The 13,500-nt window shown below is 42.2% G+C and overlaps 1 protein-coding gene across 38 annotated transcripts in view; it reads right to left on the bottom strand.

Moving 5' to 3' along the window:
• mrtfab (myocardin related transcription factor Ab) overlaps window positions 1-13,500 on the bottom strand; it is a 52,385-nt gene that overhangs the window by 9,348 nt on the left and 29,537 nt on the right. For 12 of the 38 annotated variants that reach the window (XM_074619916.1, XM_074619894.1, XM_074619908.1 and 9 more), the window contains 9 exons: window positions 11,259-11,324; window positions 6,040-6,095; window positions 5,249-5,324; window positions 4,754-4,912; window positions 3,699-3,844; window positions 3,052-3,210; window positions 2,770-2,838; window positions 1,680-1,864; window positions 855-1,026 (listed from right to left, as the gene is read on the bottom strand). In XM_074619916.1, the coding sequence (XP_074476017.1) occupies window positions 855-1,026; window positions 1,680-1,864; window positions 2,770-2,838; window positions 3,052-3,210; window positions 3,699-3,844; window positions 4,754-4,912; window positions 5,249-5,324; window positions 6,040-6,095; window positions 11,259-11,265 (1,029 nt within the window). In that variant the 5' untranslated portion in view covers window positions 11,266-11,324. Of the gene's footprint in view, window positions 1-854; window positions 1,027-1,679; window positions 1,865-2,769; window positions 2,842-3,045; window positions 3,211-3,698; window positions 3,845-4,753; window positions 4,913-5,248; window positions 5,325-6,039; window positions 6,096-11,258; window positions 11,325-11,528; window positions 11,606-13,500 lie in introns of those variants that run through there. The other 26 variants (XM_074619889.1, XM_074619900.1, XM_074619890.1 and 23 more) reach the window with 9 other exon arrangements.

Genomic DNA, 13,500 nt, shown 5'->3' with positions numbered 1-13,500 from the left:
TGATTTAGACTGACTCTTGGAGGGCATGTAGGTGTGAAGGGACAGAAAGGACTGACAATTTATTCAGCAAAAAAAATAATAATAGTGAGTTGCCAAACTTTACGACCCATTTTTAGATGATAGAAATTGATAAAAAAAACGGTGTCTCTTAATCTGTTCCCAAACTTGGACCTCACAGCTTTGAAGCATTCAATCGTTTTAGACTGGACCATTTGTATTGTGCTGCATTCATGTGGTGTCGGAATAATTGGAAAAATGATTTCCCGCCTGGGAAAATTCACGTGACTGCAACCAGAAAAACAACTCTGAGAGTCAGCGAAAGTTTTGGTACACAACTTGCGGAGTTTATGTCATATTATGCAGCAACATGGAAAACAAAAGTAAATGTTGGGTTGATGGTAAGAAACTTTTAATTAATTCCTGTATTCCAAATCCATTTTTTTTTGGGGGGGCTTTTTTCTCACATGTAATTTGCGATATGCTACTAGGCTGTAACAGTTAGTTGGCATCCACGTAGAGGGACTTAGATAGTCAGAAAAGTTATTAACTGGCATTAACCCTGATAACAAGTCAGGTTAACTAATAGTTTAGAGGTTTTCGGGAATGTATTGGTGCAGCAACAAGTCTGGGACAACAACACTAATATAAACCTGCAACAGTGTTAGTGTGTTGTTTAAAACGCTCTGAGCAAAAAAATACAACCCATCTTACTGGTAGCGTCCGTGTTGTTTCCAAATTAAGACTGAAAGATCATGAACACACCAAAGTTAGAAGAATGACTTCCCAACTCGGGAAATGGGACCGTCCCAGGGAGCACAGTTCTGCCACTGCGTAAAGCTGTGTGGTTAACTCACTTTGAACTCATCCAGGTTGGCTGGCAGAGTGCCTGGTTTGGCTCCTCCCACTGCAGTTTGGCTCTGACGGGCAGTCCCGCTCTGACTGGAGGGGGTGTGGTTGGTTGTCGTGGGAACGCTGCGGGATGGGGAAGGGCCAGAGTTGGTTGTGGGAGGCAGCTCATTTGGTGGCCTGATTTGGGGGGGGGCAGAAAACAGTTATGTATGAATTTCTCTTGTCCTTCTTTGACATACAGTAGCAGGGAATGTTGTGATTGAGACCAGATCACAGGATCATACAAATCTAATGGTGGTAAATGTAAAAAAGATAACATTATAAAGCTGGCGTATAGAATATTAGAAATATAATATTTCTATTTCCAAAGTTACTTTTCCTAGATCACGTTCCATACAAACCAATGACATCCCCTTTATTTTATTTACATGATGGCCCCTAGTCCTTCAAAGCGAAAAACTATTACTATACTAACTGTTTCATTTGAAAAGCATATTCCATATGTCACACTTTGGAGCTTAGCTGGGACAGACATTCAAAGATGACTTCTGCTTTAATCTCCGGGCTCTAGGGACTCACTCAAGAAACCACTAATGTGAAAGGAACAAACCACAGCAGAAAAGCCTGGGAGCAGACAGGAAGTAATAATGAACACTGCCTGCAGGCTGCGCTGCACAAATGAACTATCAGTATTAACAACTGGTTTAATGTGAGAAAGAAAAAGGAGGGTGTGCAAACTAAGTTGACTGACTCTTTGAATAAAAACCACTGTAGGCAGTCATGCTCACTTCCACACCACACAAACACACACCGTCATGCTTGACACTCACTTGGGAGGGGCGGGCAGGATGGTGTGGTAGTTGTAGTGCTGCTGTTGCTGGTTGAGGATCTGCAGCTGCAGGAAGAGCTGTTGCTGGTGGAGGAGCTTCGCATACGACGAGTCCATCTGGGGCGGACGCTCTTTGTCCGCCTTCTGGTCTGGAGGGATGTACTGGTGGTACTTCAGCTTCTTCACCTACACCCAGGAGACGAAAGGGTTAAGAGGCAACTCAACTCTTTAGTAACTTTTAAAGAGGACCCATTATTCTTTTGTGCTTTTTCCCCCTTTTCTTTAGTGTGTTATATAGTTTTTTGTGCATATAAAAGATCTGCAAAGTCCACGCCAGAGGGAGTTACTCTCCCCTACAGAAACACTGCTCCTGAACTGCCTGAGACGCCTCGCTTGAAGTCCCGCCTTTTCTTCCGTAACGTGGTGATGTCACCAAGTAAGACGTTTGCACAATACCTGCCTAGCGGCTAGTTTGGCACCACCTCAAACAACGCTAGTTAGAGCGGAGCTGGAGCGGGGTCCGAAGAGTTTGGTTCAGTTGACCAATCACAACAGAGTGGGCCAGCTGACCAATCAGAGGAGACACAATAATGTGTTTTTTGAACATAAAAACATGTAAACGTGTTCTAGTAGAAACCCAAAATACAAGTATGAACCTGAAAATGAGCATGACATTCAAAAAGCATTTTGAAAACTGCCTTCGGAACATGTAGGTGGAACAATCAACAGTAATAACATAACTACAGTCAAAGAGCAAGTATTTCCAGTTCTGAAAACTAAAGTCTAGAAGTCTATTCTGGTGCGGTAATGGTATCCCTTCCTCTTCTACAATGCCTTTCTCCTTGTATGATTGTTAAATGTCAAAACATTGTGTCTAGAGAGAAGCCCTGACTCTCCTATTCTGAGAGAACCACAGGGAGGGCAACTTGATGGACCAGATGAGTAATGAACTCCAGCTCCTTCTTAATCTTAATTTTTAAAAGATGAACCACTGTCATAAAGCAGTCCCAAAAATATGTTCTGATAACAATATTTTTGCACCCAATCAGACAGCCTAAGTGCCTGTTAAAATGAAAATGAAACAAACTGACCTTGGGTTTGCTGTCCTTTGGTTTCTTAGGTCTCTGGGGAGGACGGTCTGAACTCGTCTTAGCCTGAGACTGCTGACAGAAAACCGTGAGAAATGGGGTCGGGGAGGAGGAAGTAAGGAAATGAAGAGATGAGGGAGGGTTAGACGGTTATAGCCGCACCAAAATAGAGATTACGGTCAGATTTATTCATAAGTCATCAAATCTGCAGGATGTTCAACTCGAAACAAGGAAATATTTTGTGATGATGGGAAGAGAGAAAAAATAGCCAGCATTTACCCGCACCTTGACATGTCCAGTGGAGGGGCGGGAGTTTGTTAAGGTCACCGTCGTCCCGTTTGCCATTTTTGGGAATGGGGAGGAGTCTGACCCGTTCACCTGGGGAGGAGGTGGTGGTGGAGGTGGTGGTGGTGGAGGAGGTGGAGGAGGGGACTGTGTGATGAACTGAGGAGATATTACTGTGGTTAATGGTGCGATCATGTTTATCATCACTTTGTTTCATGACTTACTATGGCATATTCATATAATTTAAAGGTGCAGTGTGTGTGTAGCATTTGGCGGCATCTAGTGGTGAGGTTGCAGATTGCAACCAACTGAAATTTCCCCTGGGTGCCCAGAGTGTAAGAGAATTATGGTGACTGGCGCCAAACGAGAATGGCCCTTATCTAGAGCCAGTGTTTCGTTTGTCCGTTCTGGGCTACTGTAGAAACATGTCAGCCTTCTCCGTATGTAGATATAATCGGACTCCTTCTAAGATAACAAAAACACGATTCCTATTTTCAGGAGATTATACACTAAAGAAAAGATACTTTAGATCTCCCTAAATGCTACACACTGTGCCTTTAAACGTTGTTTTATTGGAATCATTTCAAGATCAAGTGATCCTTTTTTGATTCTCTTGATTTGATTTAAAAGGCATCCTGCGATGGTACCTGTGTGGGGGACATGGAACTGTTCTGGATGAGCATGTCAGAGGGGGACAGCTGAGGAACGGCACTCAGCGGAGAGTCGTGATTGGTTAGCTGGTCTGGTGACAGAGCATCACTGCTGTCCTCATCTAAAGACGAGCTCTCTCCCTCTGCAACAGAGGACAAATATTGTTAGATATTTCAGATTCAGTGAAACAACAGTTATTATGGAATCTCATGTTGGTCTGTTATAAACTTCTGTGGCCAGTAAAACAGCGAAAATGGCTCATGAATTATGGAATGTTCCCAGCCACAGTAGCCAGAGGGCAAAACAATTCAAGTCATGACTTCCTCTCAGTGTGTAACAAAGTCAAACACAGTCATCACTGTTCAGCAGATTGCTAAACAACCATGACTAATCAAAGAAGTTATACAACACTGTACGTTCTACCATATTTCAAAACAGTACTATGTCCAAACATAGTTGTTGTGTCATTTCTGCAACAGAGCTGTTAGTCAGAAGTTGTGTAGTTTTTATGGGAAGCAACCTGTAGTTACCACGAAGGGTGTGTACACGTATACACGTATTACAAGTGTGTGTAGATACCTGGATGTTGTAATCACACAGCTTAAGGTGTGTTCAGACCAAATGTAAATAAGATCTTAGAGGTGCCGCGATTGCACACAAAGCTCCAACAAATTCAGCAAGCATCTGTCGATAAGCGAGGTGTTCAGTCTGAATGCACTTTAAAGAGCCTGGTGTTTTGTGTTTACTAGTCATCATGAATCTTGTAGGCGTGGTTGTGAGTGTTGCTGCATGTTGTGCAAGTGTGTGTGTGCCTGCATGCTTGTTTGAATATGTGTGTATACATACTGTACTGTGTCTGTCTGTATGGTTGATTGCCTCTTAATGTCCATCTGTGTGTGACTGTCATGTGTGTGACTGTCATGTGTGTTAATGCTTGCAAATGTGACATCTTTACTGCAGACTAAATGTTCTTATTAAACGTGTGCACGTGTTGTAAATGTTTTGAGGACATTTAGACAGCGAGCAGTCTGCAAACTGTGTGTGAGGTTACCCAGCGGTGAGTGCACGGAGCAGTCGACAGACAGGATGTTCTTGTGGACCAGTTCGATGGGACCCGGTCTGTGGGAGATCTTGTCGTTGAGGTCGTCGGCCAGTCGCGCTCGCTTCAGCTGCAGCTGCTTGGCCTGCAGGGACGGCTCTGCCGACGTCTCTGTGGGGGACACAGCAAGACAACACGGACGCATGCAAATTCATTCATCGAGTACGTGGTTTGTAAACAGAAAGTACATATCGACATATAATCCCTTTAAATGTTTTGAGCAAATCTAGGAAGCGGACAGGAAGTTGAATTTTTGTCAAATTCGAAGAAATTACAGTTTTCAGAAATTCTGCCCACATAAATCTGAAATAGGAACTAAAGATTAACCTTATCACATGGAAATGGTTCCGTTTTGTTTACTGTGGTTCCTTTTTTAATAAAGTTTCATTTTATTTCACCTGACTTCAACCTTATATTCTATACAGTTGATTCAGCCTAAAAACTCACCCTCCAGAATATGCATCCTGACCAGCTCAGAGCGCTCAGGACGACTCCGGATCTTCCTCTTCAGATAGTCCTCGGTCTGGGGGAAAACACATGATGGAGGGGTGGCATGTGTAAGAAGGAGGATCACAAGCAAAAGGGTGAGAAACAATAAAGAGTCGGGGGGGGGGGGGCAGATGAAGAAAAAAAGAGGGGGACAGGAGAGAGAAGCAACACATAGCTGAAACGCTCAAACAAGTCACATTTGTTACACTGCGGTGAACTGCTACGGCAGATTGCATATATTATTTAGTTGCAATCTTTGTTGCATTGCCAATACTGTGACATCACTCATTTAATTCTTTTGCGTGTGAAGCAAAGATGGTTCTCGTTGATAATGCTAACTATGCTACAACTAAAAGCATCCCCAAATTTAATTACTATTCCGTGACATAAATCAGTAATAGAGTATAACAGACTATGAATTATGAATTTAAATCTTCACTAAGCAACTTTGCATGATGGCAGCTCCAGATGGCAGTGAGAGGTACATCTGACCTTGGGTTATGAAAAAAACCCTGTTGGTTTGTTAAGCTCCTTACCTAAAGAGTGCTACCTTACTATTATTTGTAGGGCGCCTAAAGTTTCGATTTGTTGTTCCCTGTCCCATTAAGTGTCTATACTGACAGTAGAATTCAATTACCAATAGTGCTTTACAATTTATGCTGTTTATACAAATCGGTCAAGGTTTTGCCCCCGCTAAGTTTCAACAAAGCAAGTCCATTGAGAAAGCTCCCTGTACTTGAGACACTCACCCTTGCTCGCTCCAGACTCCTCCGCTGTTCGTGAAAGGCTGCTGGGCTCTTCAGTGCTGCATGGAGAGAGGGATGGAGGTGGGGGTGGGGGGGGGAGAAAGAGAGAGATGAATGCAGCTCACAAGGACTCTGATGCACCTTCCAGCAAGTGACACTGTGAGAACAGATACAGCTACAGAGGAAGACGGACTCAAAGCAGAAGTGGCTGCAGGACGAGAAGGTCAAGAGTGCTATTCTAATATTCTAACCACACACTCTGAGGACAGCTCAGTAGGCTGACGGGCCACTGCAGCATGCTGTGTGTGCAGGAGTAAAGCTAAATTGCAGTGACAGCCAGCTACCTCAGTTATCACAGAAAATTGTACCTGCAATAGATTTATAAGCCTAATTGTAACCATACTGCCTTCTGGGAGCTCAGTTGGTCACCTTATTCCATACAGCGTTTCAACGTATTATTTCTCTTAGTTGGAACTGAGAAAAAGAAGTTGGTCTGAGTCTACATTTGGACATTTTTTATCAGTGACTTTTCACACAAAAAGATAGCAGAGTTCCAAAACTATTTCAAAGGCCAACCGTCTGTGTTAAGTCAGAGAGATGGACAGCAGCTGGGAGTCTGAAGGACATTAATTCTTGATGACTACTAGTCTGGATTGGATCGTTAAAAAGGAGCAAGGAGACAGAGGAGAGTGCTGCGGACTGATGGAAGGACTGCTGCACTCAGAGAAAATCTGCATTCATCATTGCACTCAGCCATGACTGTCTGCAACGTACCTAGTATATGAGTGTGTGTGTGTTTGTGTGTGAGTGAGTGAAAACATGTATTTATGCATTTTTAGCCGGCCAGTTACAGCCTCAAAAGCAAAAGAGTACTACCGTTGAGGAGAAACCCAGAAAACTATGTCTGTCTCTTCAACAGAAAAATCCCAAACTTCAAATATCTAAAGTTTCGGTTAAAAAATAAACTAGAATTACCGCCTGGCGGTTGTCTGCCTCTGCCAACCAGTCAACTTGCAGTTTACATCCATGTCTGTCCAACATGTCATCACTTCATCTTTTTATCCTATTAGACATTTATGTGACGTTGTCATAATTATCATATGAATGCTTAAGTTATGGCCAAAAATGTGTTTTGTGAGGTCACAGTGACCTTGACGTTTGACCACCAAAATGGATGTCTGTCCCAGATGTAATGAAATTTCCTACAGGTGATCCTTAGATATCGCTTTCACAAGAATGGGACGAACTTAAGGTTAGAGTGACCTTGACCTTTGACCTCCAAAATCTAATCAGTTCGAGTCCAAGTGGACGTTTGTGACAAATTTGAAGAGATTCCCTTGAGGCGTTCCTGAGATATCGCGTTTACGAGTACAGACGTACAGGCAAACAACCCGAAAGAATAATCCCTCTGGCTTTGGTCTCATTAAAGGTGCAGTGTGTAGAATTTGGTGGCATCTAGCGGTGCGGTTGCAGATTGCAACCAACTGAAATTTCTCCCGTGTGCCAAGCGTGTAGGAGAACCGGCCGATGCAAAAAAACGTGAATGGCCCTATCTAGAGTCAGTGTTTGGTTGGTCCATTCTGGGCCACTGTAGAAACATGGCGACCGGCTCCGTGAAAAGGACACGCTCCCTATGTAGATATAAACCGCTCATTCTAAACTAACAAAAACACAACGATTCTTAGTTTCAAGTAATTATTCACTAAAGAAAACATACTCATTAATATTATATTCCATATCTGCCAATAGATCCCCTTAAATGCTACACACTGTTGCGCTAAGATTTTGGGCTAAGAGCACAGTTTCCAATCAAACAACATGACTAGCCAAACTGAATAAAGGATTTTAACGAGTTAGACACTTGGACACCAAGAGCACCCAAACTCACTCATATATAAAAGCTAAACAGACACAAACAAAATGTTCACTGTATTTGGGGAAGGACATTGGGAGGTCAACGGCAGTTACGATGATGCAACGTAGCATCCATCGGATTGGTCAAGAGCTGGTGAAATCGCCCGCCGAAGGTGTGCGAGTGTGGACATTCTGGCAACAGTGGGGCGTCAACTGTATGTGTGCCACGACTGGACGGGGGTGGGAGGCATTCCTCGTGTCACAACCCCTGACGCTCAAAGAAGAAGACCTACATACCAGTTGTGACATAACCAACTGTCACCAAGATCACAACAAAACGGCACAAAACTGGTCAGCTGATCCTGTCACTATCGTCTGCTGAAAGTCAACAAAAGACGGTGCAATGGAAAATAAAATCTGCATTTAACTGTTCTGTAATATTTTGTGACGCAATTAAAGAAAACATCTTGCGCAGCAACGAACCCTAGAGTTTCCCCAACCACTGAACAGACAGAATCAATGTAATCCATCTCATAGCGGAGCTCTAATTGACATTTTATTCTGTTTCTACAGCAAGTATGAAATGTAATTCAATGTCTGAACAGTTGGCCTTTATGACTGCCCAAATCAATCACTATTGTATACATGCACAATTCACAGAAACAATAAAAACAACATCTGTATTATTGTGTATCTGGCTACACTGAAACACCGAAGAAGAAACAACAGAGTCAGAGAAAACAGAAGAGAGATTCACCCCGAAGAACAAGACAAGTAACTGTTTTTTCAAATCGATCTATTGATTCAACGACAAACTAAACAATGATCTGAACATGCAAAGTGGAATTAAAATCCTTCAACACATACAGTTTCAGATCTGTTTTCATTCGTGGGAACATGGCCACTACCCTGACACAGACCCTCCTATCTAAGATTATCTCAGATGCTGATTAAGAAACTTTCAAGTGGTCAAATTTATCAGCCAGCAGCAGCCCAGACATACTATGATGTTTTTTGTCAAATTACTACTGCTTGTTCACCCATATATCTACACATTTAACCTCTCCGAATCGAGCACAATCTTTTGTATTCTCTTATCCACAAATACCCCGCTTCACACTTACATGCTGTAGTTGATACTGACAGAGTTCAACAACCGCAACTTAGGAGCATCACTGCAGCAAGTGAGAGGTCAAGTGCCTTGCTCAAGAACACGGCTCAGACTGAGAGAAGGGGGATGGAAAGTTACTCATTCACACCACCCACGGCTGCAAAACCACTTGGAGGATTTGATACCACAGCAACACTGACCCTTCGTCAGTTCCCAGCATCCACTAAGGCTGAATTCAAACCGACTCAGGCGATGAAGCGATTAGCCGCTGGGTTTTGCGGCGGTGTGAGAGTGTCACTTGAATGGCCCATTTGTGTGACGTCATGTTGTGAAGTTTAACCCCCCCAATGTAGCACTACTAGACATATCGTCATGATACGATTCCACTGAAAGTTGCTAAATGTTGCTCTTTAGCAGTTCCTGAGATCTTCACCTTGACAGCCTTTGCTCTACCTTGCTGCAGAAAACACGCTACTAAATTCCACACAGAACTGCTCCAACGAGCATCCATGTAGTCAGCTGTTGCACAAACTCCTGCTTGTGCTTGTTTTTTTTTTTTCCCCTCATAGTTTTTTAAGGCAGGGATGTTAGCTGTACTCTCTCACCGACTCGCTGGTTACGTGATTGGCCACTGCAGCGTGACGTCGGGCTGTGTTTCTCCAAAAGTTGAGTCTGCTCAAATGAATGGGAGGACTGGTGTTTTTTGCGGCACCGCCTTATCTGCACAGAACGCATGGAAACCTTGCACAATGAAGGTCGGATGCATTTTATTATTCTTTTCGTTGCGTAAATTCGCAATACAAGACAAAACTGAATTAGTTACGTGGGTGCCGTGCAATGGATAGCTCTAGCCCCAATCTGGGCTAATGAATGAATGACACTAGCAAGAAGCTATCGTTTAGTTGCCTACAGCACAATCACTACTGTCTAATCTTAAATACATCTTTTGTTTTGTGATCATCTCAGATCCAAAGCTGTTCTGTAATCACCTGCCACAATCAATCTTTAAATTCCGCATCTCTGTAGTCTTTATTTTGTTTGTCGTAAAGTGCTTTGTGCTGGGAGACGAAGTGAATGTTTATCATGCCGTTTTGGATGATGACGTTTGCACGGACGGTGGCTCTGAGTGGTCAAACAACCCTAAAAAAAAGAAGCAGAAAATCGAACGGACGAAAGTTTCGGAGTCGGTGTGTAAATGTGATTCACACAACGTAAGGTCGTTTGTATTTTTAAACGTGCGACAATTTCGGACGAAACATACTAACTTGGTTTGCAAAGGTTTTAACTCTTCAACAGCTGGGCAACATGGTTGAAAGGCTGTTGCATAGGGAAGAAACAGAATGTACTAAATGGTCGAATGTGGAACTCATTGCTGCCAACTAAAGTACCTGGTCTGAGTGTCCACTCTAGTGCATTCTTTCATGCCTAACCCATGCTTTTAAATGCAAACTGAGCAAGGATAGTTATTTTAAGTGCATTGTTAGTGGACTGATATGCAAACAGCCGTGGTAGAATACAGCTGAAAATAGTCGCAACACATTTTGGTTTCTCCACCTGTCACAGCAATTAGTGGCAAGGGATACAGTCATAAAAAAAGAACTACAGTAATATACTGTATGAAGCTGAATGCTGGGTGTGCTTTTCTCTTTACAAAGAACCTACTTCTGGCTATAGCTTAACAGAAACAGTGGAAAATAAAAAAACATATCTCTGCCTCTTCTGATGTGCGGAACTTTGAAACAGGAAGTGGATACAGAAGAAGAGGAAGCTGCCCCATTTGATAACACAAAGTGGTGCAAAGACACCACTAAATGTGACACATGCAGAGCGCGCACACACATGCAGATAACACATGCAGATAACATTTTCAGCAAAAACAAAACTGAAGGCAAACAACATTCAGAATATCGTGTTACCTGGAGATATTTTGATATCAAATATACACAGAAAGATACAATTCAAACGTGTCCTGTCTGGCAGATGAGGATAACCAGATAGCTCATTTAGCTTGTGAATCAATCGAGCGTACACGTATAGCTCAGCGATGGTATTATGTATGTAACAACTCAATCAATCTCTGACGGGCATTAGGCAAGGGGTTAACGCTTTGACTTCAGCTCAAAGGCATAGACACACTGCCCTAGTTGTCAGCATAAGCTCAAGACCGTAGATGTAACAATATACCATATGTATGTACATGTTAACGTGGAAGTAACCACATTGACTATAGTATTGAAGTTTGCAGTTAGAGACTTACGTGGCATGATCCCTTGGCTGACCAGTTCCTCTCGTGTACGTCTCTGCTGGAGTTTGAGCTGGAGGACTGCATGGAGACAGAGGAGGTGAGGGGGGGAGAAGGAGGAGAAGAAAGAGTCAGTGTCGGGCCGGTGAGAATAGGAAACTGCAGCGATGGAGCTCTGAGCTCTTGAAGCTTCCTTATTCTCTCTTATTGTCCACAGATCAGCAGTTTGTCTGCCACGTTCACATAAACAACCACGCACAGGAACCCAGATGCATTTGAACTGACATGAAGAGGACCTGCACTCTCTGGCACCCAATTCAGCCTCCCATTTGCCCCTTCCTGCGAAACTCAGAGGCAGAGGAGGCGGGTAAAACTAGTGTGGTACAAGTAGGGCGTGAGCAGCGTTCTACACACTTCCTGTTTCTGGACTTTTTAAAAAAAAAATGATGTCTGTGTGCCGAGTGCGCGCAGATGTGTATGAAAAAAAACAGTAATCAGGAGTATCAGTAAGAAAGATAGAGCAAGCACAGCAAAAAAAAAAGTTGAGAGAAACCAGCAAAGGAAGAAAAAAGAAGCAGTTAGAATGCAGACTGAAACAAGACCAGCCTCGATTAGAGAGTAGTAAAAAACAAACAAAAAAAAACCAGTGCATATGGGCCGATTGCACCGTCATTTCAAAACAGGAAGCACTCGTTATATAACGCAGAGTTTTAAGGAACACAGTGCTGGACAAAAGGACCGTGTTTGGCCTTTCTACATACACAAAGTTTCAGTTGTTGTGCATTGTGTAACTCAATCGTTCTCATCTGGGTTCCTTTTAAAGTCAAATTTATATTACAAATCAAGCCTCAATCATGATTTAACGTTAAATTGGAAACAAATTAGTAATGAACTAAAAAGTTAGATAGACCAGGGCAGGATCATGCAAGTGCATTGTATTTCATCATTTGCTGCAGGACTGCAACACAGTGAGAGTTTAGGGAAGTGACCCTCCAGTCAGTAACACAGACAACTAACCAACTTCACACACCTCATCGAACATGACAAGTATGTACAGAAAAGCTGCAGGGTCGCTGCAGACACTTGCTTGCGGTATGACTGTTGTTCTGAGGTCGATAAGTAGTAACTGATACTGCATTATTACTCTGTTTCCATTTTATAATAGAAGATGTGACACACTTACTGTTGATTTTAGTTTGAACTTTACAATTAGGAGTAGGAATCACTAGAGGCCCAACGATACAGCATAATTATCACAATACTTTAGTCACAATACAATCACATTGCGATAAGATATTTTGCGATTTATTATCTTTTTTCAACTGCAACTTATGCAGTTTGTCAACATCTGTTTTATCTAATAATATACAGTTTTCACAGTCAAGCAGGCAGACTGCAGTCATAAAAACATCAATTTTGCATCATGCACCTGATAAACTTAACTGTGTGTATTAGAGTCTATATTGTATTTGCAATATTAAAGGGGAACTACGCACATTTTCAAAATTCATACAAATTATTCCTATGCTCTAAGACAATCCAAAAAATATTAGCAAACATGAACAACTGTCTCCCAAATCCAAAAACAAGAGTGCTAAACTTGTCAAACTTGTGATGTCATAGGGTATTAAGTGTGGAACTGCTTCATAGAAAATAAATTGGGAAAGATGCTCTAGATGACACTGAGAGCACCCAGGGGAATGTTCTGAGTATTTGGGAACATTTTCTGTTTCACAACTGACAACACTACAATAGAGTAAAGCTCATTTGGGTGTAAAAAAGAAAACCAACATTTTGTGGGTCCACAAAATCAGTCTCCCATTCAATGTCTATGGAACAGACAAGTTTGAGACATACTTCTCTGGTTTCTGGCTTTGAGAGAGAGTAGCTAATGTTCACAAATATTGATTTAACTTTCCTAGGCCAAGGAAATAACATATTTGAATTCTTAATTTAGGTGGTGTTCCCCTTTAATAGTTTCTATAATTGAAAACCTTTTTTTTTAATAATAATGTGTATTAAAAAATATATATATTGCCATGCAAAATATCGCGATGCTATGCTGTATTGATATTTCCCCCATTCCTAATAGAAGTGATTGATAAAATCAAAGGAGGGAATGAGTTTGTTATTACATCAAATACTAGTATTTTCACCGACACAGACATTCAGCTCAGCTCCACTCAGCTGAGACCTGTGTTTTTTTAATGTACCAGCTGTCCCTGTTGAAGGGGTGTGTGTGTGTGCATGTGTGTGT

Source organism: Sebastes fasciatus, chromosome 20 (genome assembly GCF_043250625.1).
Source record: "Sebastes fasciatus isolate fSebFas1 chromosome 20, fSebFas1.pri, whole genome shotgun sequence".
NCBI lineage: Eukaryota > Metazoa > Chordata > Actinopteri > Perciformes > Sebastidae > Sebastes > Sebastes fasciatus.
Note: the sequence above shows the minus strand (reverse complement) of the source record. Positions and strands in the feature narration are given on the sequence as shown.